At 41.6% G+C, this 23,882-nt stretch overlaps 1 protein-coding gene across 10 annotated transcripts; it reads right to left on the bottom strand.

Moving 5' to 3' along the window:
• Positions 1-361: 361 nt before the first annotated feature.
• Positions 362-23,502, bottom strand: LITAF (lipopolysaccharide induced TNF factor). Of its 10 annotated transcripts, XR_007776127.1 has the most exons (7): positions 18,267-18,391; positions 17,035-17,269; positions 9,059-9,197; positions 3,035-3,243; positions 2,464-2,620; positions 1,439-1,856; positions 362-1,302 (listed from the first exon to the last, which is right to left on the bottom strand). XR_007776127.1 is itself a non-coding variant. In XM_050966500.1 (6 exons), exons 4-6 carry the CDS (start codon positions 3,225-3,227, stop codon positions 1,748-1,750), a joined length of 459 nt encoding a protein of 152 aa, XP_050822457.1. In that variant the 5' UTR covers positions 3,228-3,243; positions 9,059-9,197; positions 17,035-17,269; positions 23,350-23,425; the 3' UTR covers positions 362-1,747. The 10 variants fall into 10 exon arrangements, 9 of the variants coding, with proteins under 9 accessions (XP_050822457.1, XP_050822454.1, XP_050822462.1 ...); XM_050966500.1 differs by lacking the exon at positions 18,267-18,391 and adding an exon at positions 23,350-23,425 and having other exon boundaries at positions 362-1,856; XM_050966497.1 differs by having other exon boundaries at positions 362-1,856.
• Positions 23,503-23,882: the final 380 nt, after the last annotated feature.

The following is a 23,882-nucleotide window of genomic DNA, read 5'->3' as shown; positions in this document are numbered from 1 at the left end:
CAGATAGCACACATGTAATACACAAACACCATAAATGCAGAGTGTAAAGTACATAAAATAGTTTCAGCTCTTTACCTCCATTATTCTGTTGTCAGTTAGCTGCTACTTTGGTAAATTCTTGTGGGGCGCTAAATATCAGACCTGAAACTTTTTCTAAATATAGAAGGAGTTCTTAAAACCACTTGCAAAGTGAACCACAAAAAGCATAATCAGTTTAGAAAGAGAAAGAAATAAAAGTCAGCTATGTATCTGTAGTACAATAGCCACCGCATTTCAATGTTACAAGTTGTAATGTTTTGGGGGAAAAAAAAAGTTACCTCTATTCCAATATTTAGAGAGACTTTTTTTTTTTTTAAAAGAATTATAGTTGCAATATTTATTGTTTTCATGGGTTAATACAACTTTACAATCACAGCTCATATTTAAACTCAACTTCTAATGTTGCTTTTTTACACAGACCTCATTCAACCAAATCACAGCAAACACATTTGAACCTTCAGCGGTGGAATCATGCTCTACTTGACACAAGGAGCAGCGTTAGGCAGTAGTTTCTGTCAGACAGTTCTACCCCAATAACGAGAAGTATTTCAAATCTTCAGAGACTCAAATCTCAATTCCTGTGATCAGTCTCTGGAAATTCTACCCATATTTCATTTTGGAAACTTCTCTTTCATTTGAAATATCACCATACAAGTCTTATCCAGCTAGCACTCACTCAGTGAAACTCCTTAACAAAAGAAGTTACCTTCTTAATGAAAAGATGTGATCAGATTACACCAATAGCAAGTAAAAAGTTGTTTTGATTTTAACATTTATGCAGATGGAATCCAAGCTTTATAAACTTAAAGGCCTAAGGGGTTTTTTTTTGTTTGTTTTTTAAAGATTTACCATTTGGCTCATGTAATTATATTAGAGGAAAGACAACACTGATAGAGCCATGGCTCTATCAGCATTTCCATCAGAAAGCTAATTTTCACAGATTTATAACTCAGCAGTAAAAAATATATATATATACACACACAAATATTTATAAAAAAATCCTGCACAAAAACACTCTGTACAGTGCTAAAGGTCTGACTGAACTCACAACCAGCAAGGAAACTGGGAGACCATGTTGAGAAGCCATCTGCATGGTAGCCTGAGTGGGCTGGATTTGGTAAAGCAGCCTAAGGGAAAAGCCAAAAAAACTTAAGGCTATTTTTGGTTCTGTTTCTTTTAAAGGCAATTTTTTAAAAACAAATTTAAAGTGAATTTTAGTGCATGTAAAAGGTATCAGATTGACTACACTGGCGACCAGAAGTCCTTTTTAGCCACAGAATAGGACCATCACAGGCAGTCCCCTGCCAACCCGCTTCAATACTTTCCCAGAAGCATCACTTCTAGGCGTAAGAAGGTAAGTCTGCCTGCATGCAAGCTCAGACCTGGGTCTCTGTGACACGGGTGTCAATCCACATGGGGAACTTTCTAATATTAACCAGACCCACACCATCAGCTATTTTGCATAAGCCATAGAGGGACAAATTTGGTCACTACCAACTTGACTAAGTGGCCTGTGAAGTGACAGACTATCTATCCCCTTAACAGTCCTGAGTCCCCCTAAGCAGATTCTTACTATTAAAAGAACAGTGAGATAAATCTTGATCCATTCACAATGACAATGCACAGAGATCTTCAAGAAGTTCAGAAAGAGCTTGAAAAGGTGCTGAACAATCTTGAACATCCATCTTCACTCAATATTTGATATTGCCTACAAACGCTTGTAGGTACCAAGAAGGGCTTGGCAGCTCGGACAATAGTGATCCACATCCTGGAGGGCATCAATACAGAAGGGGATGAAACAGCAACCAGCTACGCACCTGCAAAGATAAAACAGCATCCTTCGTTCTGCCTTCAATTCATGGCAAGTAACATTCTTCCCACGTACAGTAGTTGCCAAACTGAAAATGGGATAGTGCAGCACTAGGAAGAGCAATGCAGAGTTTGGCACTGTACTTCACTCTGGTTTTTAAGCAGGGTTTGTGAACCCTGCAGGGGTTGCGTGAGAGTCACTGAGACCCTGAGGTGTCCCATTCACAGGAAGAGCAGCTAACCAAACCCAGCAGGTATGGAAAGACCATAAATCTACTGAAGCTGCTGACAGTTATGCCCAGGATTTTCTCCTCCCTCGTGTTAAAGGTCAAAGGGATTCTGAATGATTGCTCAGAGTGGGAGGGGGTTTTTCCACACACATTCAGTGGAAACTTCTCTGCATTATTAGCTTGTTTAAAAGGCTTTATGTTCATATTTTAATAAAAACAAGACTGGGAGTTTCCTTCTCCGGAAGAGGGAGAGTAATGAAAGAGTCCCACCAGGCATAGACTCCACCCCTTTCTGAGATCAGCTCCCCAGCCATTCTTTGAGCTATGGAAATCACATGCATGGAGAGAATCACAAATGAGAGCATTACATGTTGTATCAACATACCCCAGTAGACAGAGGCTGCCGCATGACAGCCAGGTCAGTGCTCCTGAAGTGTGCGAGAGACGTGTCACTATCATCTTGTTGCAGGAGGGGCAGCACATCTGAACCGGGCGATCATAAAATGTTACTGGCTGCTGCACATACACAGTCTGAACTGTAACTGAGCAAACAAAAAGGCACTGTTTACCCCAGGTGTTAAAAAAGAAAGAACATTTTCATGTCTAAACCAAAACAATGTGCAATAAAAATACACTCAGTGCTGAGGACACTATGAATTACAAGATAAAAGGAAACCACACTACTGCAATAGACGGAACAATATCTCGTGATTTAGAAATAAACCTGGCTTTGAAGCAGTAGAAAGTCAGATGAGGCAGTTATAGGTGATATCTTGAAAACATGTGGGATTCACTTCACTCTAGTTCCACGTAATGTACACAGTGGGACAAATAAGTCTTGCGGCTAAGGAGGAATCTCTCTGCACCATGATTGCTACATGCCTGTATGGCATCATGATTAGGGCCCCAAGGGGAAACTACAGATATAAAAACACTGAACAGTATTTCAGACTTACTTGGATTAGCAGCTGGAACAGGTTGTGAAGGATACGGAGGAGGATTCATACTCTTCATGTTTGGTCCATGCCCAGATTCCGGGGCAGGATAAGGAGGGTAAGTGTTTATTCCTGTTGTCTCTTCATATGTTGGGGGTGCTGATGGGATTGGGTAGCCAGTGGGAGCTGGCAGATGGGATGCTGGAGCAGACATTGTGTCTAAAACAAAACTGGAAAACAGACAAAATATACAAACTGTTTAGGGAATAAAAAAAAAAAAGTTATAGTACAGAGTACATTCAGATAACAAGTAACAAGGTGGTTGGCTGGCAGACAAACATTTTATTCAGAGTAATAAATCTGAGCAGGATTTTTTGTTAGTCTTATTTTTAAAGATTTTAAAAATGTTCTTTAGAGTTTTTTGTATACAGTGCTTCTCCTCATCCAAAAATACTATTTCCAGAATAAATTTTTGTTTTTCCTCAACCTTCCTTCTTCTTTAATTGAAGATGCTGTAAGAGGCAGATCCAGCATTTTTACTAACATAGCAGGCTAGCAACCTCTCCCCTCTATCTCCTATAATTTCTCTTATTTGGAACTCAAATCCTCCAGGGTGCTACCTGCCATCAACCACCCAGGACATGCTTAGCACACTGGATTCAAAGCAACCCCAGAGCTGAGTCATTAAAATCACGTTTAAAATATGATCCTTGACCTTTCAAGGGTTTTCAATTTTACCACACTTACTGTTTGCCAAAACAGTTTTTTCACTCAACCTATCTCCATCTCTTGGGTTTTATACTGAAAACGACAAGGAAATTCTCGTAAAAATAAACCTTATGACATCACTGTGGAATTATTTTCCTGTACATACCAACCACCAACACCACCACCTCCCGCCCCACACACACACCCTCTTTTCATGCTGGCCCTGGGGGAGGGGCACTCTATGGGGTGTAGAATGGGGGGCTCTATAAGGGATACCATGGTGGGGGAGAGAGGACTCATGGGATGTGGCACAGGATGGGGCTCTACAGGGGCAGTACCAGGTACTCCTAGGGGCCTGCCAGCAGGACACCAAGGCGACTGTACCGAGCATCGCCACAGGCAGAGGCACCCTAGCTGGGATAGGCGCAGCCCCGGGCGGTTTTGAGACTCTCCAGGGTGGGGCCATAGGAGAGGATTGGGCGCGTTGCCGCATGTGGGGAGAGGGGGCTGCTGTATTGAGGGGTGGGGGAAGGCAGTTCCTGATCCCAGAAACAGTGCAGTGAAGTAGTGCCTGTGCAGTGGGGCTCTGCATGCTGGAAGATGGTGCTTATCAAGGGAATTGAGAGTCAGAGGCTGGTGAGCACTGGGCAGGCAGAGCGGGGAAAGCCCCTGACCTCACTGCCTGGCAGGAAATCGAGGGCTAGATAAAAACATCTGACGGGCCGTAAGCAGCCCATAGTTTGCCCACCTCTGACCTAGAGCTTACAGAAGCACAGCTGCACTGCCACAGCGGTAAAGCCTCTTGTGTAGCCGCTTCATGCAGTCAGGAGAGAGCTCTTCTGCCAGCATAATTAAACCACCCTCAACAAGCAGCGGTAGCTATATCAGCAGGCGATGCTCTCCCACCAACATAGTGCTGTCCACACTGGCCCTTTTGTCGGTGAAATATGTATCGTTGTGGGGGGGGGCAGTGGAGGGAGGTTCCCTCCACATCCCTAACCGATACACTGTTTTGCCAATGAAAAGGCTTTGTCTACACTAGCACAAATTTTAAAAGTCTTCCCTCTTCTCCTCCCAAAGATTTCTGAAGACTTGTCTATTAGATCAAACATCCCAGCTATGACAGCCTTCTAGTCTATACTTGTTCCAAATCGCTGCATTGAGTGTCCACACTGAAGCACTGCAGCTAATTTACGTTTAGCCATAGGCCAAGCTGCATAAAACTTAATTTGATTTCAAGAAGTGGAAAGGATGATCACCCTCTCTGCTAATGTGTCATGAGAAACAGGGCTTTGTGGCATGTGTGTGTAGCCAAGGATTTTTCCATTGCCTGCCCAATATTTGTGTGGACAAAATATTTTTCATTCGGCTCTATCGAGCTATAATTTAAGAATTTTACACTTGTGTTTTGGGGGGGCAAAAAGTTTTATATGGACCATTTCAAAAGTTGACAATTTCTGGGCCTTCTGAATAAATTAAGGCCTCAATCCACAACAAGCTCCATGGAGACAGATCCCTGTGACCACATGGAACTCACTGCTAGACTGGGACCTAAAACTATTTGGAAGCCCAATGGCCTCATACAACTGACTGCAGCTAAGAGACTTTCCTACCTCTGAAATTGATGAGTCAGATAATCAGATGTTAACTGAAAAAAGTCGATAGAGTAGCTGACAATATAAACCATGATTAGATGCTGCTTAGATATCTGAGCTCATGGCAACAGTTTCAACAGCACTGTTTCAATATTCCATTTTAGCTCAAACTAGATTGGGCTGCCACATGGCTTACGGATACAGTCTATCAGTGCTCAGCACTACTTAGACATTGCATGCAAGTTCAAGGACATCAATGACAAGTAAAAGATCTTTTTTTAATTTTCCCCTTTTTTCTTAAAGGCCAGCAAGGCCTAAAGCAACTACACATACTTTAAATGCTTCAAAATCCAGAAGTGGGAGCAGAAGCTTGATTGTGAGAAACGAGGTAAGTGGGAGCGCGTAGGAAGGATAGGGGAGAGGTTTTAACTAATCACTGTTCAAAAATCAAGCCAACTCAAACCATGTTAAAAATCAGATCCTATATAACCTTGCTGAATTAGAACAACATTTTAAGAGTTATTTATATTTTGGGGGGAAGCTCATTACCTAAATAGAGCCTCTCTGGAGAGAAGAAAAATCAACACCAGTTTTGGATTGAACAAACCCTTAATTCACTTTGTGGGTTAAGTTAAACAGGAACAAGACCCCCTTATTCCAGAATAAGTGTTCACATACGGAGTTTCTCAGGAACAGCTCTTCCTTCATGTGTAAATGTGCGCCAATGCCATTTAAGTATTATGTTCATTGTTGTCCATTACTGGGGCTTCAGATACATAAACAGAAACTGTTCCTTCTGGCTGAGTCTGTCAGGGGCCTTGCCTATATTCGAAGTTGGATTCAAGTTTAAAAATGCTTTGGTTTAAAAGAACAATGTAGTAAAAAAGCTGGTGAAAATCCCTGACTGTGCACTCAACTTCATTCAAACCTTGTAGCAACTGGGCTTTATTAAAAAAAAGAGCATCCACACACTGTTGCAAACAACGCTGCAGTGGTTTTAACAAATTAAACAAACAAAAGACAAAAAGCCACACATCTCTAGTTAAACCAATGCATTTTTTAATGCTTGCCTACTGCAACAAAAATAAATTTCAAGGTAGTAAATATTTATATGAACAAAGTTTGAAGGGACAGACTATAAAAAGAACAAAATCTCATAGGCATACATTTCTTGGGGTTTATCCATTAAGCTTGACTTAGATGAAAGCTGGACATTATGATTTTCTCTATCATTGCTGTTCACCAGTTCACATGGCCTCAATATCAGTAAAAGCATGCCCAGTTTCACATGGATGTGGTATAACATGTCTGGATGTGGTATAGCATGTCTTTAGTAGGTCAGGTAGGTGATGAAGTAATATAGAGGAGTTTTTTGTTTTGTTTTTTAAGTGGATCAGGTGTGTAAGAGTTTTGATATCACCAACCTCAAGATAAAAATATACGGTGAACGAGCAAATTAAAGTATCTTGACTGTGAATACTCTATACAACTTCCCTTTCTTGTATCATTGCACCCAGAGGCTCCAAGCCATGGACCTCGATTCAACAAACTCTTGTTCCAGGTGCTTAGTCAGTGACTGCCACCAGCTCCGTGGTTTGACTTTCTTTAAAAGAGCAACAGCAATCATGTACTGCTTAATACTTTATTTAAATTGTAATAAATTATAGCACACCATATAGGGTAAGAAAGAAATTTTTACACTGGCAAAGACTTGCAATAAGAGAACTAAAAACACTGATCTCAAAGTCATTGCCAATGAAAGTGTAAACAAGTTCAATGAGAACCAGATTAAGGAACAGCGGAGTAGTTACTTTAAAAGGTTAAGTATGAAGAGACTCGTGCTGAATGATAAAACCAAACCAGGGTCTGGTGGCACCAGTCCTAAGAAGAGACATTATAGAGGCATGGAGCAACATGAAAAATAAGAAAACTCTCGTCCCTGGCGGCATACCAGTAGTAGAAGTTCTTGCAGCAAGTAGTGAACACATTGACAACTGTTTAATTTCATCATGAGGACTGAAGATGTCTGGTGAAAAATATTAGTACTAATATGTTCTAAGAGAACAGGAGACATACAAGACTGTGGTAACACCACACCATAATCTCATGAGCCACACAATGAAGATCTGGAATAAAATCATCAAGAAGAGACTATGAAGAGAAGTGAGGTCAGTGACAATGAGTTTGGGTATGTAACAGACAAGTTAATAATGGATGCTATTTTGCATTAAGATTGGTTGCGAAAGAACAGAGAAAAAGGAAAACCTTGCCCCTTGTTTTCAAGGCTGAAAACACTTATGACCACATTCTGAGGGAAGTCATCTGATGGTGTCTGAGAATGAAACAGATGCCTGAAGACTATATAGGACATGTCCAGGACACGTACACGGGTGCCTTCACCACAGTTAAAAGGCCATGTGGAGAAACTGAACAGTTACTAGTAAGAGTTGGAGTACATCAAGGCTCGGCACTAAGCCCATTTTTGTTCACATCAGTGCTCAACCCTTACAGAAAACATCTAGAGTGGCATCCTGATGCGTGCTTTTTGCCAATAACATCTAGTTCATGAGGGGGAGACCAAAAAGGAAGGGGAAGAAAAATTAGAGATACAGGTGTACACTTAAAAAAAAATGGCACAAAAACTAACAGAAATCAAAGAGTATATGGTCTGTAGATTCAATAATACCCAGCAGGAAGACAATGAGAGCAAGTCAGGGGGAGCAAGGGAGCAACCATTACCAGAAAACACAGACGTTTAAGTACCTATGCTCCACAGTAGACAATAATGGTGAACTCAATGACAAACTAATGAACAGAAGAGGAAAGCATGGATTAAATGGAGAAAAGTGATAGAAGAATGTCTATTAAACTGAAAATAAAGATTTACAAGACAGTAATTAGGTCTGCACTTTGGTATGACTTTGAATACTGGGCATTGAGAAAGAGATAGGATCAGATCTGGAGTTCAGTAGAAATGTTAAAGACAGATGCCTAGGGTTAGAACAAAAATTAGGGGAAGTGTGAAGGTGGTACCAGTTACAGAAAAGCTGAGGGAATCCAGAGTTAGATGGTTTGGGCATGTGAAAAGACAAAGAATAAATAGAAAACAGGTTGTTACACTGAGAAGAGAAGAGTTGGAAGACCTAAAACTAGATGGATGGATGTCATTCAAAAGGATTTGATCTGCTACAAAAAGATTCTGAGGAACAGACTAGAATGGAGAAGAACTCAAAAGAGATGACCCTATGTGGATTGCTAGAAGAACAAATTACACTAAGATTATCCATTAACATAGGTTTTATATTGTTAATATCTGGCTGAAATAATGACAACCTATTTAGTTTAAATAAGGATATTTTATATAAAAAGATTAATTTTTATGCCCCAACAGATGTCCCAATGTTTTACTTAGGTTTCCACTCATCCACCCAAAACATTTTACATTATATACCATAGCTTACCTTGGAACTCAACATGCTTTTACTGCTATTTACATATAACACATCACAGACATTCACCCACTTGTGGAGTGAATGGCAACAGTAAAAACATTGCTCAAGTTTGGAAAGGAGAAGAAATTTTGGCCAGAAACACCACAGCAAGCCCCGATTTAGAAGTCCCAGGAGATCTTAAGTGTCATTCAGAGCAGGCAGGACTTGAGTGTCTAGCAGCATTTTAATGGACTGAGAGTTGGGATATATGAAGTGAGCCATTCATTTAATTCAAAGAGAAATCAGCTTACCTGAAAGAAATAAACAGGCTCAGTGATGAATGGGTGGCAGAGGTAGAAACAGAACTGGGAGTCCTGTCTCCCAGTCCTCAAAAAAAGCTCTTTCCATATAATGATTCAGCTAGCAAAGGTGGTGGTGAAAGGCAATAGGCTATATAAAAGGCAAAAGATAAAGGAGACAGTAGAAAGGTATCAGTTTAGCACAGTGCCTCACAGAGCTATTTTTAAGTTGTGTATGCAAATAATTAAGCTATATTAAATGATCCAAAACTAGAATATACAAAAAATATTCTAACAGTAGAATACAGACTAAATGTAAGACTGGATCTACTTTCACACTGATGCACGGACAGTTCCCTTCCACTTTAATACATTTTATATACATATGTCCTTAAATCAGTGGCACAAAATAATGGACAAACTGTAGCTCCTTTGTGCAGGCTATCACTCCTCCTCAGCTTCCAATCTACGGAACCACGGGTAGGAGGCAAGGGCCAAAGGTTCTGGCCTCCGTCCCTCCATAACTGTCTGCAATCTCCCTCCCCTGACCAGTGCCATTGACTCTCTGCACCCAAATATGCTGTGTTACTTGGTGAAGATGAATCACCGAGTGTTCAGTGGAGAGTTAGTAGCAGCATAAAATCCACCTACCCCAACTTTTCTTGTTAATTGTATTTAAGGAATCATAGCTACTCACTGCTGCTCCAGCTCCCCAGCCCTGCCCATTGTCCCCCAGGCCCAGATCCCTCTATATCTTTTGGAGAGAGAAAAAAATTGTTTATGGGGAGGAGACAGCATCCCTTTAAGTCCTTCCACCCAGAGAGGCTCCCACTACAGATTTGTTTCTCTGCACAGCACAAAAGTCACTGAACTGAGGGGTAGGCAAGACTGTTAAACCACAACACTGATGAGCAGCTCCACTCAAACTAAAACTGTCGCTTATTCCGATTAGCTAGTACATTAAATATAAACAGCTGAATGCCAAGTGACAAATCCTACTCCAGGGAGTGACACACAAAGATACTCCTCTCCCATGACGAGTAAGAAATGGAGGTTGTGAAACTTTCATAACCATACTCAAGCCTGGTGATGATACATCTGTGGGTGGAAACAGTTTGAAACAATTCAAAACCAGACAAATCCTGAGTAGTTATGATTCTCCTTCCTGCTAAATAAGGTGGTACTTTCAGCTGAGTTTAGGTTGGAGATTTGAGTTCATGCAAGCCCAGAATCTCCAAGCAAGTTCCCAGGATATAAACCCATGCAATCTGAAGCCAAGAACAGAGTTCAAATTCACATCCTAACCTGAAACTGCTGACTTTAAACAAGCAAGAGCTTCTGCTGGCCACACCTCATAGAAATGTGAGACACCTGGTTACACAATCTAGTTGTCTAGCTATTGGAGACATTAAAACCTTGACGGGAAAAATGATCCCCAAAGAGCCATAACTTATTAACTAAGGATTTATTGCTGAAGTCCAGATTCTTGCAAAATTTCCATCAGACCCAGTTTAATCAAGGATTTACAACAGATACAAGAAGTCCTCAGGATAAAACTTAACTTTGTAATTATGAGTTGTCTGAAAGGCACCTGTGCACAGTGGAGTGAAACTCAGCAATGGTATACTTAGATAAGCACACACACAAAGTATTTTTCAATCATGTCAGTTTAACAATTAAAAAGCCCTCTGAATCCTTATTAAAATGGAGATGTAGGCCTTGTCTACATAGTTTTTGCAACACTAACTACATGCATTTATCTGGATTAAGAAAAAGGTGTGGGTTTTGGTTTTTAATTTGCTAACCTGAACTAGTTCCAAGTTGTAAAATCCTACTGGAGACAAAGCAAAGGATATGGTCACTCAGGGAGAAGGAGATACACAACATGGATACAGTTTAAGTAGCACAGGAAACAAAAAGACAAGGCCTAACATGTCTGAAACAATGGCTCTGCTGTAATCTATGCTCACCCCTAAAACATAACATGGCCAGTTAATTCCAACATTAGCCTGTTGCCTTGTCTTCACTAAAAAGCCCAGTGGTAGACTAGTTTACACATGAAGACTACAAACTGCCTTGTCCGCTCTTGGGCTTAGTCTAAACTTAAAAGTTAGTGCCACATAGCTACACGTACCTCAGTCAAGAGTGTGGGGGAACCACCTCCCTACATACACACATACCCCCAGACCAACACAGTTATGCCAACCCAACCTCCCAGTGTGGACACAGCTACGTTGACATAAGCATTCCATCAGCATAACTATCTTTCTTTAGGGAAACAGTGTTCCTACACTGACAGAAAACCCCTTTCTTGGGGTAGGCTGTGCTTACGCTACGGGATTGTGCCCACGTAGCCATGCCAGTATGGTCTCCATAGTGTACACATCACCTAAGATTTTACTATGTATTAGTAACCATGTTAGCCAACACATGGTAGAGAAACTTTCCTTACACGGATGTACACTGCAGCTTACCAGGGCTTTTTAATCATGTTTGGCTGAATTGACAGAGCCAGTCTCACTGGGAAAAGAAAAAAAAAATGCACCCTTTATCATCTGTGAAGATAGGACTCAAATGTGTACTGTGGGGAGCCAACAGCCAAGAGAGGAAGAAAGGAATCAGGAAGTGCAGCAATGCATACAAATATTGATTGGTAGTAGCTGAAAGAGACAGGATTAGTTTCAGGACTGGGAGGAACAGGTCAGAAGTGGAAAGGAAGAACTGAGTCACTGACTTAACCTTTAATCCATAATTATTGGTTGGGCTGGTTTCCCAATCTGTTTAAATATATACAGACTGAAACCAAGTACATAGTATACGATGATTCGATAACACAATTCAAGAGCTGGAAAGAGGATAATAAATTCTTCATAAAGAACTGTTTATTTTTTTTAAGTTAATGAACAAATAAGTGGATAAAGGATTTTTGTCAGATTACACCAATATTTATATTTTAAATGTCTTTTACATTTTAAAATATTAAAATTGAAGCAACCTTTAAAAAAAAGTCTCCATTATATATGGGTTAGGGGTTGTTTGCATTTTTACTTTAAACAGCAACTAGTTACAGTATTTCATAGTGCTGGAAGGGACCTCAGGTTATCTAGTCCAACCCCTGCGCAAAGCAGGACCTAATCTCCTACTAAATCATCCCAGCCAGGGCTTTGTCAAGCCTGACCTTAAAAACCTCTAAGGATGGAGATTCCACCACTTCCCCAGATAACCCATTCCAGTGCTTCAGCACCCTCCTAGTGAAGAAGTTTTTCCTAATATCCAACCTAGATCTCCTCCCACTGCAACTTGAGACCATTTCTCCTTGTTCTGTCATCTGGTACCACTGAGAACAGTCTAGATCCATCTTATTTGGAACTCCCTTTCAGGTAGTTGAAAGCAGCTATCAAATCCCCCCTCATTCTTCTCTTCTGCAGACTAAACAATTCCAGTTCCCTCAGCCTCTCCTCATAAGTCATGTGCTCCAGCCCCCTAAATCATTTTTGTTGCCCTCTGCAAGACTCTTTCCAATTTTTCCACAATCTTCTTGTAGTGTGGGGCCCAAAACTGGACACACAGTCCTCCAGATGAGGCCTCACCAGTGCTGAATAGAGAGGAATGATCACATCCCTCAATCTGCTGGCAATGCTTCCACTTATACAGCCCAAAATGCCGTTAGCCTTCTTGGCAACAAAGGCACACTGTTGACTCATAACCGGCTTCTCCTCCACTGTAACCCCTAGGTCTTTTTCTGCAGAACTGCTGCATAGCCACTCAGTCCCTAGTGTGTAGCAGTGCATGGGATTGTTCCATCCTAAGTACAGGACTCTGCACATGTCCTTGTAGAACCACATCAGATTTCTTTTGCCCCAATCCCTCTAATTTGTCTAGGTCTCTCTGTATCCTATCCTTACCCTCCAGCGTATCTATCACTCCTCCCAGTTTAGTGTCATCTGCAAACTTGCTGAGGGTGCAGTCCACACCATCCTCCAGATCATTAATGAAGATACTGAACAAAACCAGCCCCAGGACTGACCCTTGGGGCACACCGCTTGAAACCAGCTGCCAACTAGACATGGAACCATTGATCACTACCCGTTGAACCGGACAATCTAGCCAGCTTTCTATCCACCTTATAGTCCATTCATGCAGCCCATACTACTTTTAACTTGTCTCACGACAATTTGTTTATAGATATTTCACTTCCTGCTCTTGTACTAACACAATGCTGCAACGTATGGATGTAGATACTCCCCCTTGCCGGGTTTGCAAGCCAAACTAAAAATTGGTTTATGTATTTTTAGAAAAATACATAAAGCTTAATGTACTAATTATCAATCTTGAAGGGGCACTGTCAATCACCAACTACTGCTGTAATTACAGTGGTAAGAGGAAAAATGCCAGCTTATTTTGTTGGAGTTATACCAGAGAAGTACTGGACCATGGTGTGTAAAAGTTGATTTGATCAAAGATTACATTGCTATCAAAATATGGATGATTAAGAAAAAGGTAAATACTGTATTTCTTAAATCATTGGTCTCTGTGTATAAGAATATTTAGCCTCTGTTTGAGAGCGGACATGCAACTTGCTTTGTGTCTGTGCATAACTGGAGTGAAGACTTTTACATAAGGCTAGGAGGATATTCTCCTATGATCATTAATTTTGTATAGCAACACAGATCAGAGACTTGCTTGCTGCTGATGGCAGGTTATAGAAAACAGCAGCCATCTCTCTTCATGAGAAGACTTATTTTCATACAGTTTCCCGCTCTCCCGTAATAAGGTCCAATTCAACATTCTGATTAATTAAAAACAATGTAATAAAAATTTCTTTTCTACATGTCTTTGTTTGAAACTGACAGCTTTGTTGGGTTGGTTTTTAAAAACAAACACTTCTCAGAAAGCAGTCAGAGAATGACCACACCTCCTTTACAGAAGTCTATGCATTCCACTTGTTTATCAAACATGCAGCTCAAGAGAAACTTAATACACACAGTCTAGTTTGTTAAGAGGAAAGCTTGTAAACAAGCCAGTTCAAAAAACAAGTGACAAAAGCAAAATGAGGCATGTGCTTAATGTGTCTTATATACGGTTTGGAAGAGACGACATATTATGGCAGGCAGGGAACAGTAACAGGCACCTCACTCGTACCTAGGATAGGCTGGCAATAGTCTGCCTGATGTGTTCAGATCTGTTTAAGATTCTCTCATTAATGCAAAAGCAGAAGATAATCAGATTAGTTGATCACGATGGACCCTTCTAACCTTACAGTCAGTAAGTCTATGAGCATAAAACCCCGCTTCTTCAGATTTTGTAAAATAAGTGTTCTTCCCTAAGGAAAACTCTCCTCATTTGAAAATCCATTAGAGCCAGTGGTCCTCTGCTCCAGACCATTGTACTTGATTCAATATGGGCCAGCCATCCTGAAATTCCCTCTCAGTATTTTAAGATTAAGCTGGTGCAATTTTAAAAATCAGGGAAAGAAGATACTTTTGTTCATTAAGCCTCAAAAAAGTTCCTTTTATATATTTTAATATCCAGGCCCTCCTAAACTTTTGCTTAAATGTTTTATTTGTTGCATTAAAAAAGGCAAGCCACAGACCTGAACTCCCCAGGAATATCTGTCTTGCTGTGTTTATCACACAGAAACTCAAGTACACATAATGGTGTAAAAGAATTTGGCCCATGCAGATCATTGCACATTTGTTAAACAGGAAGGAAAGTTGTGGGAGGGACTGTTTTGTTTGTTTTGGGGGAGGGGGTGTTTCCTACTCTAGGAAAAACACACTGTGAGAACACTGGTGGAATCTTTAAAATACACACACCTGGCCAGGAAGTCCTAAATGGAAGGAAACAGAAGCTGTGGCCAGGTGAACTTTACTAGAAGGAAACAAAAGGCATTGTGAATGAGTCAGAAATAACTAATGTAGAATTTCCCCCACAGGAACCATAAGCAGTGAAGATAATCTCTTGGTAAAATGGAGGTGGGGAACACAAACTCCAAAATACAAAGCCCAGACAAACCCGGGACGGGGCATATGTACATTTAAACACTATGGCCTAATTCACCTTACACCGACACTGGTGTAAGTTAAGATTTACTTGAAGTCAATTGAGTTGCACTGGCATAAAAGTTTGGCATGCCAGGAATATCCACCCTTTAGATTTAGTGAGTCCAGTTCTCCTGTCACTTGCATTAATTAGGAATCACACATGCTACACAAGTGGGATGGAGAGTAGCCTGATATGGCCAGCTGAGAATTCCCCCAAGGAAGCGCTCTGGCGGGGCAGAGTTGGCCCAACCACCACCCCCTCACTTATTCTCAGTATAACCAGAGCCGATAGTATTCTGACTGTACGCAGCTAGTACAAAGTCATAAGATCCATTGCCAGCTAGCATACATTTAGTACCTCCCAGACGATTGTAACCTATACCAGGGCAATGTAAATTTGCCCTGATAATCCAGAAGCTGTGCTATCTATTATTAGTAAGAGGGTACACAAGGAAACATGACAGTGGAGATTCTGGGCCAGTGCATGGATGCCAAAAGGAAATACAGTTTCACAACTGGACTTGACTTCTTCCAATATTTCACAAGAGGAAATACAAACAAGATTCAGCATGACCTGATTTTATGTACACAACAGCAAAAAACCACCATCAACTAATTACAAGCAAGGAGCTCTAAGCGAAACAGATACTAATATTTCACTTGATACTGGAATTAGTTTTTGAGCTATACATTTTCCTGAGCAAGGATCAAGCTTCTTCACATTAAATGTCCAGTTCCAAAACAGAAAGCAGACTAAGGCTGTGTTATATGCTCTGTGAAAGCTAAGGCAAGTGACTTTCCTGAGCAACACTTCCACAAGCAACTTTCTTAAAGAGCAACATGATTTGGGACAACTACTGAAGTCTGGGAAGCATTAATGTTCTGTATCAGACAACAGTAAGTGTCACATGCTGCACCACAAGCAGAAAAAGCAGCTTTTGATTTTAAAATGATCTACTAGTATTCTGTCACCAGTTCAAACACCTTCATCCCTGAGTTACTTTGCACTTAGGCTTTTTACCAGCAGATCTCAAAATACTTTATCATTAAATCTTACAGCATTCACACTGTCGCAGCTCTAAGGTCTTTTTCCAACATGGTGTCTGTATAGCCAATTGCCGGTCATCCAGAGGTCACACTGGTACTGTGTGCAACACTGTGGTGCGGTGTGCAACATTAGAGTGCCGTGTGCATTTTCCCGCTCCTTTTCCTGGTCACCTAGGGGTCAGGCTAATGTCGTGTGCAGTCTCCTGCTCTTCTGCCTGGTAACCCAGGGGTCAGGTTAGTGCTGTGTGCATAACACCAGCGTGCCGTGGGCAAAGGGACCCAATCTGACCAATCATAGTTCAGTTCAAATGGTCAGATTAGGGTTGTGTGCAAAACTATGCTAGTGTGCTGGGTGCAGCTTCTAGTGTGCCGTGTGCAAATCCTATCTGCGTAGGGAGCAACAGCTCGGAACCTGGAGGGCGTAGGAGCTAGGGACCAATCAGATCCTGACAAGTGTAAAAAGGGCCTTTGAATAAAACCATGCCTCGTGCCAGGATCTGCAGGAGTATCCACGTACTGACTGAAGGATCTGATCAACCCTTCGGCCAGGGGTCTCCTCCGGATATAGCCGGCTCGGGACGTGTCGTTTTATTGCTTTTTCAACGTTATCTTCTACGGATTCGGTATGCTCCTGGTGTCTGTTCTGCTGGTCAGCTGCGCCTGGAATACGGTACTTGCTTTCTAATCTTTCTTTCTGTGCTTTGCTTAGTCTCTTCTCGTTCCCCCTCTCTTATTTGGTACAGAATTGCATATATTGTTGTCTGATGTAAAGTTGTGCATACATGGGATATAAGAACTGAGTTGTTGTAATAACTGCTATTGAAGTTAATTGGTGTATTTAATAATAGTATTTGGTCAGTGTGCACACAGTTTGTTTTCTTTGGTATATTCATTTACCTGGTTTTACAGGGCAGTTAATTTCACAGTATTTGGTTTCTTGTTAATAAATGTAAATAGATTGCTTCAGGTTGTGTAAAGGTTTCTTGTTCCAATAGTACTGTTAGTTGATTAAACTGCTCCTCCCCAGCCCAAGTTGTGATTTTCTCCCTGTTAATAAACGGCCACGTGGTGTTTTGAAGTTTACATTTGTCTGGTGTTAATTTTCCTCTCTCACTCAAACAATTCACCGAACCTGTATAGGGACGCACACACACACACATATAGTAAATAAGCGAGAGAGAGAGAGAGAGAGAGATCTTTCATCCACCACTGGCATGTAGTGCATCACTTTCACAGCATATGTCAACATTATCTTTGCTTTTGTCTACAATTTTAATCTTAATCCAATTGAAACAGAAAGGGAGTAATGTAATTACACAAACTAGAATTCAGCCAACACAAGTGATAAAAATACCCTTTGAATAGCTACCATGGCATCTTTATATGTAAAAAAGTCCTTGACACTTGCTATTATTGTGTCATGTGAAAAAGAGTCCTTTCTGGAGTTCAGTGCCTGCTGGCACAACACTGGGACAGTGGAAGGATTTGCCATCTACTGTGCTACCACCACCACTTCCATAGGAAGTATGATCTTTTGAGGTCTCTGAGATAATTTGCTGATTCAGCACAACCCTGCTTGGCTCATAAGATCTGACACTACCCTAGCACATGGCTCTTGAAGTTGGATTGAGTATGCAGAATGAAGTGTGAAATCAGGAACAACGATTTTGTGTAAGTTTTTTGTTTGTTTTAAATAAACCATTTGCTTTCTTCAAGCTTCTGAGGCAGGATTCATGAGGAATTTAAAGTATTGCTTTAGCATTTTCCTTATGTCTACATATCCATCTCTCAAGCCAGATCTCCTCAATAAGTTAAAGATGTCTAAACATATTTTGGCACAGTGTAGAAAGAGTTGAGCAATAAAAAGTATTTTATGCTTAAAAGTTTGGCTTATGTTAGAGAAGCTCTCAAGTAAAGCAAATTATGCCAATGGCTTGTCATGCAAATTTATCAGGCAATTATGGAACTCCACTCACTTTCAAGGATAAGAAATTCTCTAAAACATTCCTGATTACTTGCTCTTGCAGGAGAGTTCAGCAGAATAGGAATGTTTAAGAGAAATTCTGTATCTGCCACAAGTTTGCTCCCTTAACTTGGTTATATTAACTTAGTTATACAGGATAACGTACCAAACTGCAGCAGTGAAAGAACGATAGCATGCCAAAAATACATCACTCAGGATGGCACCAGTAGTCAGTTTTGTTCTTTCAGTCAACTGAGAGAGAAAGGCTTATTAAGAAAAGTGGTTTTGTATTTACTCCAGGTAGGAATTTACAGTAGCGTCTTTCCTTAGAAATGCCACATGTGCCATCCTCAGGACACCAGTAGATAAAACTTCAGGTACAGCTGGTGTTACAGTATCTACAGTGTAAGAACAGATATACAGTATTGGTTTCTGGTATTCCCCATCATCATGCTAGAGAGATGATGGTCTCTACGCCACAGAGCTCACAATCAAAAGATTAATAGAAAAAAAATACTAAATGAAAAATGACAAACAAAAGGGCCAAGGTGATTGGACATATCCCCATATTACTATGTTTTTGATAATGGAATGTGTGTTTTATAGATTTTCCCCAATTGCCTACAAGAATTGAGTTGATTAAATAACAGCATGGTTGCAGGGTATCATGGCAGAAATGAGCCTGCATTCATATCCCACCTGAAGGGAAGGTAGTCAACTTCCAGACCAGTACATGTAAGTATCAAGCCTGGTCAACATTTAAAAACTTGAGTCAGTATAAGTAGTGTGCTCAGGGCTGTAAAACAATCCACACCTGAGTGCTGCACCTACACCAGCCTAACCGAAGCATAAATGCAAACAGGTCAACAGAAGAATGCTTCCTTCAACCTAACTCCCATTGCTCTGAAAGGCAGCGTTCCTACAGTGACGGAAAACCCCCTTCTATTGCTGTAGTCTGCATTCATTCTACAAGGGCATAGCTATGGCTCTGCAGCACCTGTAGACATGGCCTCAGAGTCTGTATGAACCCTGGCCTTCTTCACCATAGAAGCAAAGTTTCCCTGATGACTAAAATGAAAAGCTGCACATTTAACTGTACCTTTACCAGCTGTCCCCAATCACTGCTATTTTTACAACACAGTGGCATTAGTATTCTTGAGCCTGTAAGCATAATGCTCTAGGATTCTCAATTACTATTAAATAAAGGGGGAGAGAATGTATTTCTTTTCATGCTCTCAACTATCTGCAAGTACTGCAACCTTTCATTAATGGGGATTTTTTTTTAATCAAGTTAACTTTATTAACAGCAACACTAGTGTCTTCCTGGACAAGAGAATAAAGCAGATATCTTTAAAAGTGATTATGGCAGATTATCAATTTTTTAAACAGTTATATTCATACAGAATTAATCCAACAGGACCAAGAAATAACGCCTGTTAAGACCATTTACTTGTACTTTTACTATGTGAAATTCAGCTTCAGAAATAGAAGTGAATTTAAGTTTGCTTTGAGATTGTTCTTATATACAAAATGAAAAAAATGTTAAAAAAAATCTAATGAAAATAATTTCTACCCTTTAATAGATTCCAAAATACTAACTGGTCAAGAACATCCTCCCAATATGGGTAGTTACTGGTTGCCCACATACATTCTCCTGTTACTTTAACTGAACATCATATTCCTCACTTCTTGTGCGTAAGCTGCTTGGGGTTGCTGGCTCTTGTTACAATAACTTCCACATTTCATCCAGTCATGCTGGTGTATTCCAGTAATGGGTGATAGTTTTCTTGTATGCGTATGGTAGTTCTATAAAGCACTTTGTGGTATTTACTGACAGTACATGCCATCTTTCACAGGCCTCATTTTTTTCCCAGCTTTTCAAGATATTTTGTTTTTGAAGTATAGATGATTTAAGCGATTTTGTTTTTGTCACTTCTCTCTGGTAACAGATAGTATCCAACATCACTCCTTATGTTATCAACTTTTTCCAGTGAACGCACAAGTTCTTATAACAGACCTATAAAAACCATCAGCACTGCATAGTGTATAATCTTCAAATACATACAACATATTGTTACAGAGAAAAAGCCAAAGCTGTCACCAGTGGTGTACAATAGCATCTTGCTAACGTGTCTTCTTTTAGATGACAAATTAAAACTGAGTAATCTGTTACTGCATATATTTTCCATGAACCTGCACCTCAGAATCAAGGCAGACACTGCTTTGAGGGATAAAGAAAAAGAAATAAATCTGTACATTTGATGGTAGGGTTGCCATTTTTTAGGTACAAAAAGCAGGGACATTCAGGATGATTCTGAGCCCACAAAACTAGTCAGCTTGCAGTGTGTACTGAGCACCCTTATAGATTTCCTGGGACAGCTACCTCAAAAGGAGATGATCCTGGGAAAGCCTGGAGAGGGGCAACCCTCCTTGGTGAGGAAGAGCCCAGAAGAGAATGACCTAGAAAAAATGAGGAATTTTTCTCCTAAACCAACTTGTCCAATACAAACTGCTATCTCAAATGTGGTTGTCCTAGAAAAAAAGATGACTGTCTTTCCCTCATGCATAACATACTGATATGATCTGCCGTGCTAGCAAAATAGACCAAAACTGCTATTCTGTCTCTTCTCCACTAATGAGCCCATGCTGTTGTTTGGAAAGTGCATGTGCTAATTATGTGTGTGATCTATTCACACAGCACAGCGTGACACACAACTGCTCCAAGGAAACGGAGACAAGAAGTCATTATTTTGACCCTATAGCAAGACTGCACTGGTATGCCACTGCACCCAGAATTTTTAAGTGCAGTCAGAAAGTAATTAAATATATCACTCATCCATACCAACTTTTTGGTTGCCTGGACAATAAGATTTTTTCCTAGTTTACCATTTTTCTATCTTTTCATAGCAATTTTTAAAATTAAAGTAGTGCATATTCCTCAAAAGTTTATTGGAGAATAAAGGCTCTATCATGTTTGGTTCCAAGAGTCTTCCAGAAGCTGATCAGGGGTTCTAGGAAACAAGTTTTTACAATTGACATAATGGGAATTATAGTCTGGTTTCCATTTTTCTTCAATAAAACTTCACAAGCAAAAAATATTTTAAATAAATGATTAATGCCCACCCTTGAACTTTTTAAAGAATTTTGTAACTGTTTCTTAAAACTGACTGTTATAGGCTGACAAGATTTAACATTATACGTTGGAGAGACAGCGTCATTTTAAAATAAAAATATGGTAGTAGGTCTTATGAAAAAGCACAGGTTTTGAGAAAATAGCTGAACATTTAATAAACAATTTATATCTTATCTGGAGAATTTGTGGTCCTAGCTGCAGATCATTTGAGAATTTTTTGTAAACCACTAATTTTAATATCCAGCTAGACCACGTCCAAAACCTAGCTGGAGACAGATCTGGGTGGCACTCTATCTGCAAAGAGGCCATAACACTTTGGGATTTGCCAGGAGGATAAAGAAGTTTAATATAATTGGCTAAGCGCTGAAGCTATTACTTGTGTCTACACATGGACACTCAGGAAAGTTAAGCAAAAATTAACTGAAGGTGTGAATTTAAAAATGCATTAGTTAAACTGTATTAAACTCCTGTCTAGATACTCGCATTCAGAAGAGTGATCTCAGTTCACTCCCTAATGAAAGTGAATTAAGGCCACTACACTTGTGAATGAAACGTTCCACCCAGGGGTTTCACGTGCTTTTGGTTCAGTTTTCCTGCATTACCCTATGCAGATACGCCCTTTCACTTCTGATCATTTGTCATAGAGTGTTCCACTACCATCAGTTTTAGGGTTTGTTTGCCCAAGGAAGTTAATTCAGCATAGAATAGGGTGTGAATTTCAAATTGAATAATTAATCCCAGTTAATTCCCTAGGAATAGTTAATCCAGAGTAACTTTCAGTATATACAAACCCATAGAAGAGCTCATGCCAAAATTTCACTTGCCAGTATTAAATGTTTCTAACTAAACATTAAAAAGTTTTAAACAGATGCAATAACTAAGTATTAAAATACTTCCCAAAAATACGGGCTTACAGCTCCAGAGTTTACAAATGTAAAGATGAGGAAAGATGAGTGACTCTGCAAAATTAACAGGCGTACTTGTGGCACCTTAGAGACTAACATTTATTTCAGCATGAGCTTTCATGAGCATCTGAAGGAGGGTGCTGTAGCCCACTAAAGTTTATGCTGAAATAAATTTTTTACTCTCTAAGGTGCCACAAGTACTCCTTTTTGCAAATACAGACTAACATGGCTGCTACTCTAAAATCTGCAAAGTTACAAATCTATAGAAAATACAGGCTTTGCAACTGCAGAAACTACATTGGGCAAAGTGGGTTAGTAAGCAGCCTGAAATTTTGGTTTCACTTCAGAGAAACTTAAAAAAAGAAAAAAGAAAAAAAAAGTTCACAAATTCCAAGCAGCTCGATCCCAGCCTATGCCCCCCGAAGTCACACAATGGAAACACCATCCGAGCAGCCCACTTTACTTGAGTAGCGATGCAAGCAGCAGGGAAAGAACTTAAAGGTTGCGTTAGATACAGTTGTACAGACCGACTCTTCCTCGTGTGCCCCTCTATTGCCTTACAGCGTACGGAGTCGCTGCTTCTTCACACTGGTGGGAGGAACTGGGCCTTCACTGGCCAAGCCGATTGCTCTAGAGATTGAAACCACCCCAACGAGGCAGCACAGAAAGCGGCTGGAGACGTGGCTAGGGAGCCCTGGGCCGCCTGTCAGAGCGGGCCCCGCTCGGGAGGGGCCGTCACCGACTGGCCGGGGAGCCCGGGGACGGAGCGCGGGGGAGGTGGGTGGCTGCCTGGTCGGTTTCACGCAATCCCACGTGGCTTAGGCTGCGCGGTCTCTGCTGGGAGCACTGTGCTGGGGAGGGCAGCGAGCGCTAAGGGCGGGCGGTGTCGGGCACCCCGGGACCCTCGTGGGACGCAGAGAGAGCGCGGGGAGGCTGCGCCCAGCTCTGCCCCAGCTCGGAGCGTCCCTACAGCGGGGCTCGCTACGGGCGATCTCCGAGCGGGCCCCAAGCTACCCCCGCAGCAAAGGGAAGGGACGGCGAGAGCGGGGGCAGTTTGCGCCGGGCCCCTGCGCAATCCGAGCCCGGGACAGCCGGGCAGCCCGTGCCGCGAGCAGCCCCGAGGGCCGCTCCCTCCGCCCCCCATAGAAGGGCCCCCCGAGACATTGCAGGACCCCGAGCAGCCGATCCCGCAGGACTTGGGCCGCCCTTACCTCCTGCGCGGGGACTGGGGGCCGCCTGCTGCCCGGGCTGAGCTGGACCCGCTGAGCTCCTGGCCCGAGTTTGCGACTTCCCTGCGCCTGGCCTGGCGGAGACAAAGCTACACCCTCCCGGACCGCTCTTTGCCCCCGCCCCTTCTTCCCGGCCGGGCGTTCGCCTCCCCCGCCTCGCAGCTGGGGCTGCGGGGAGTTAATGAGCGGCCCCGCCCCAGCGAGTGACCCTCCCCTGCTGTGGCCTGTGCCCCTTGGTACCGCGTCCGGGGGTCGCTCCCCCGTTCGTGCTAGGCCCTTCCCCAGCTGGGAACGAGCTCACGGACTCAATGGGCCCCACCCCATCTCCCCCAGCAGCCACACGTCGGCTCTGGGCTCGCCTAGGAGCCAGCCCAGAGTCGGTCCAGCTGACCTGAGCCAATCAATCTTAAGCTAAAGACTTTGATCCACTGTAATACATCTATAGCTATTGATAGCTGGTCTGTAGAGACCACAAGAGCAGCCTCCATTGCCTGGCAAGTTACATGTGTGAAAGC

Source organism: Gopherus flavomarginatus, chromosome 9 (assembly GCF_025201925.1).
Source record: "Gopherus flavomarginatus isolate rGopFla2 chromosome 9, rGopFla2.mat.asm, whole genome shotgun sequence".
Lineage (NCBI taxonomy): Eukaryota > Metazoa > Chordata > Testudines > Testudinidae > Gopherus > Gopherus flavomarginatus.
This window is presented reverse-complemented; position numbering and strand designations above follow the sequence as displayed.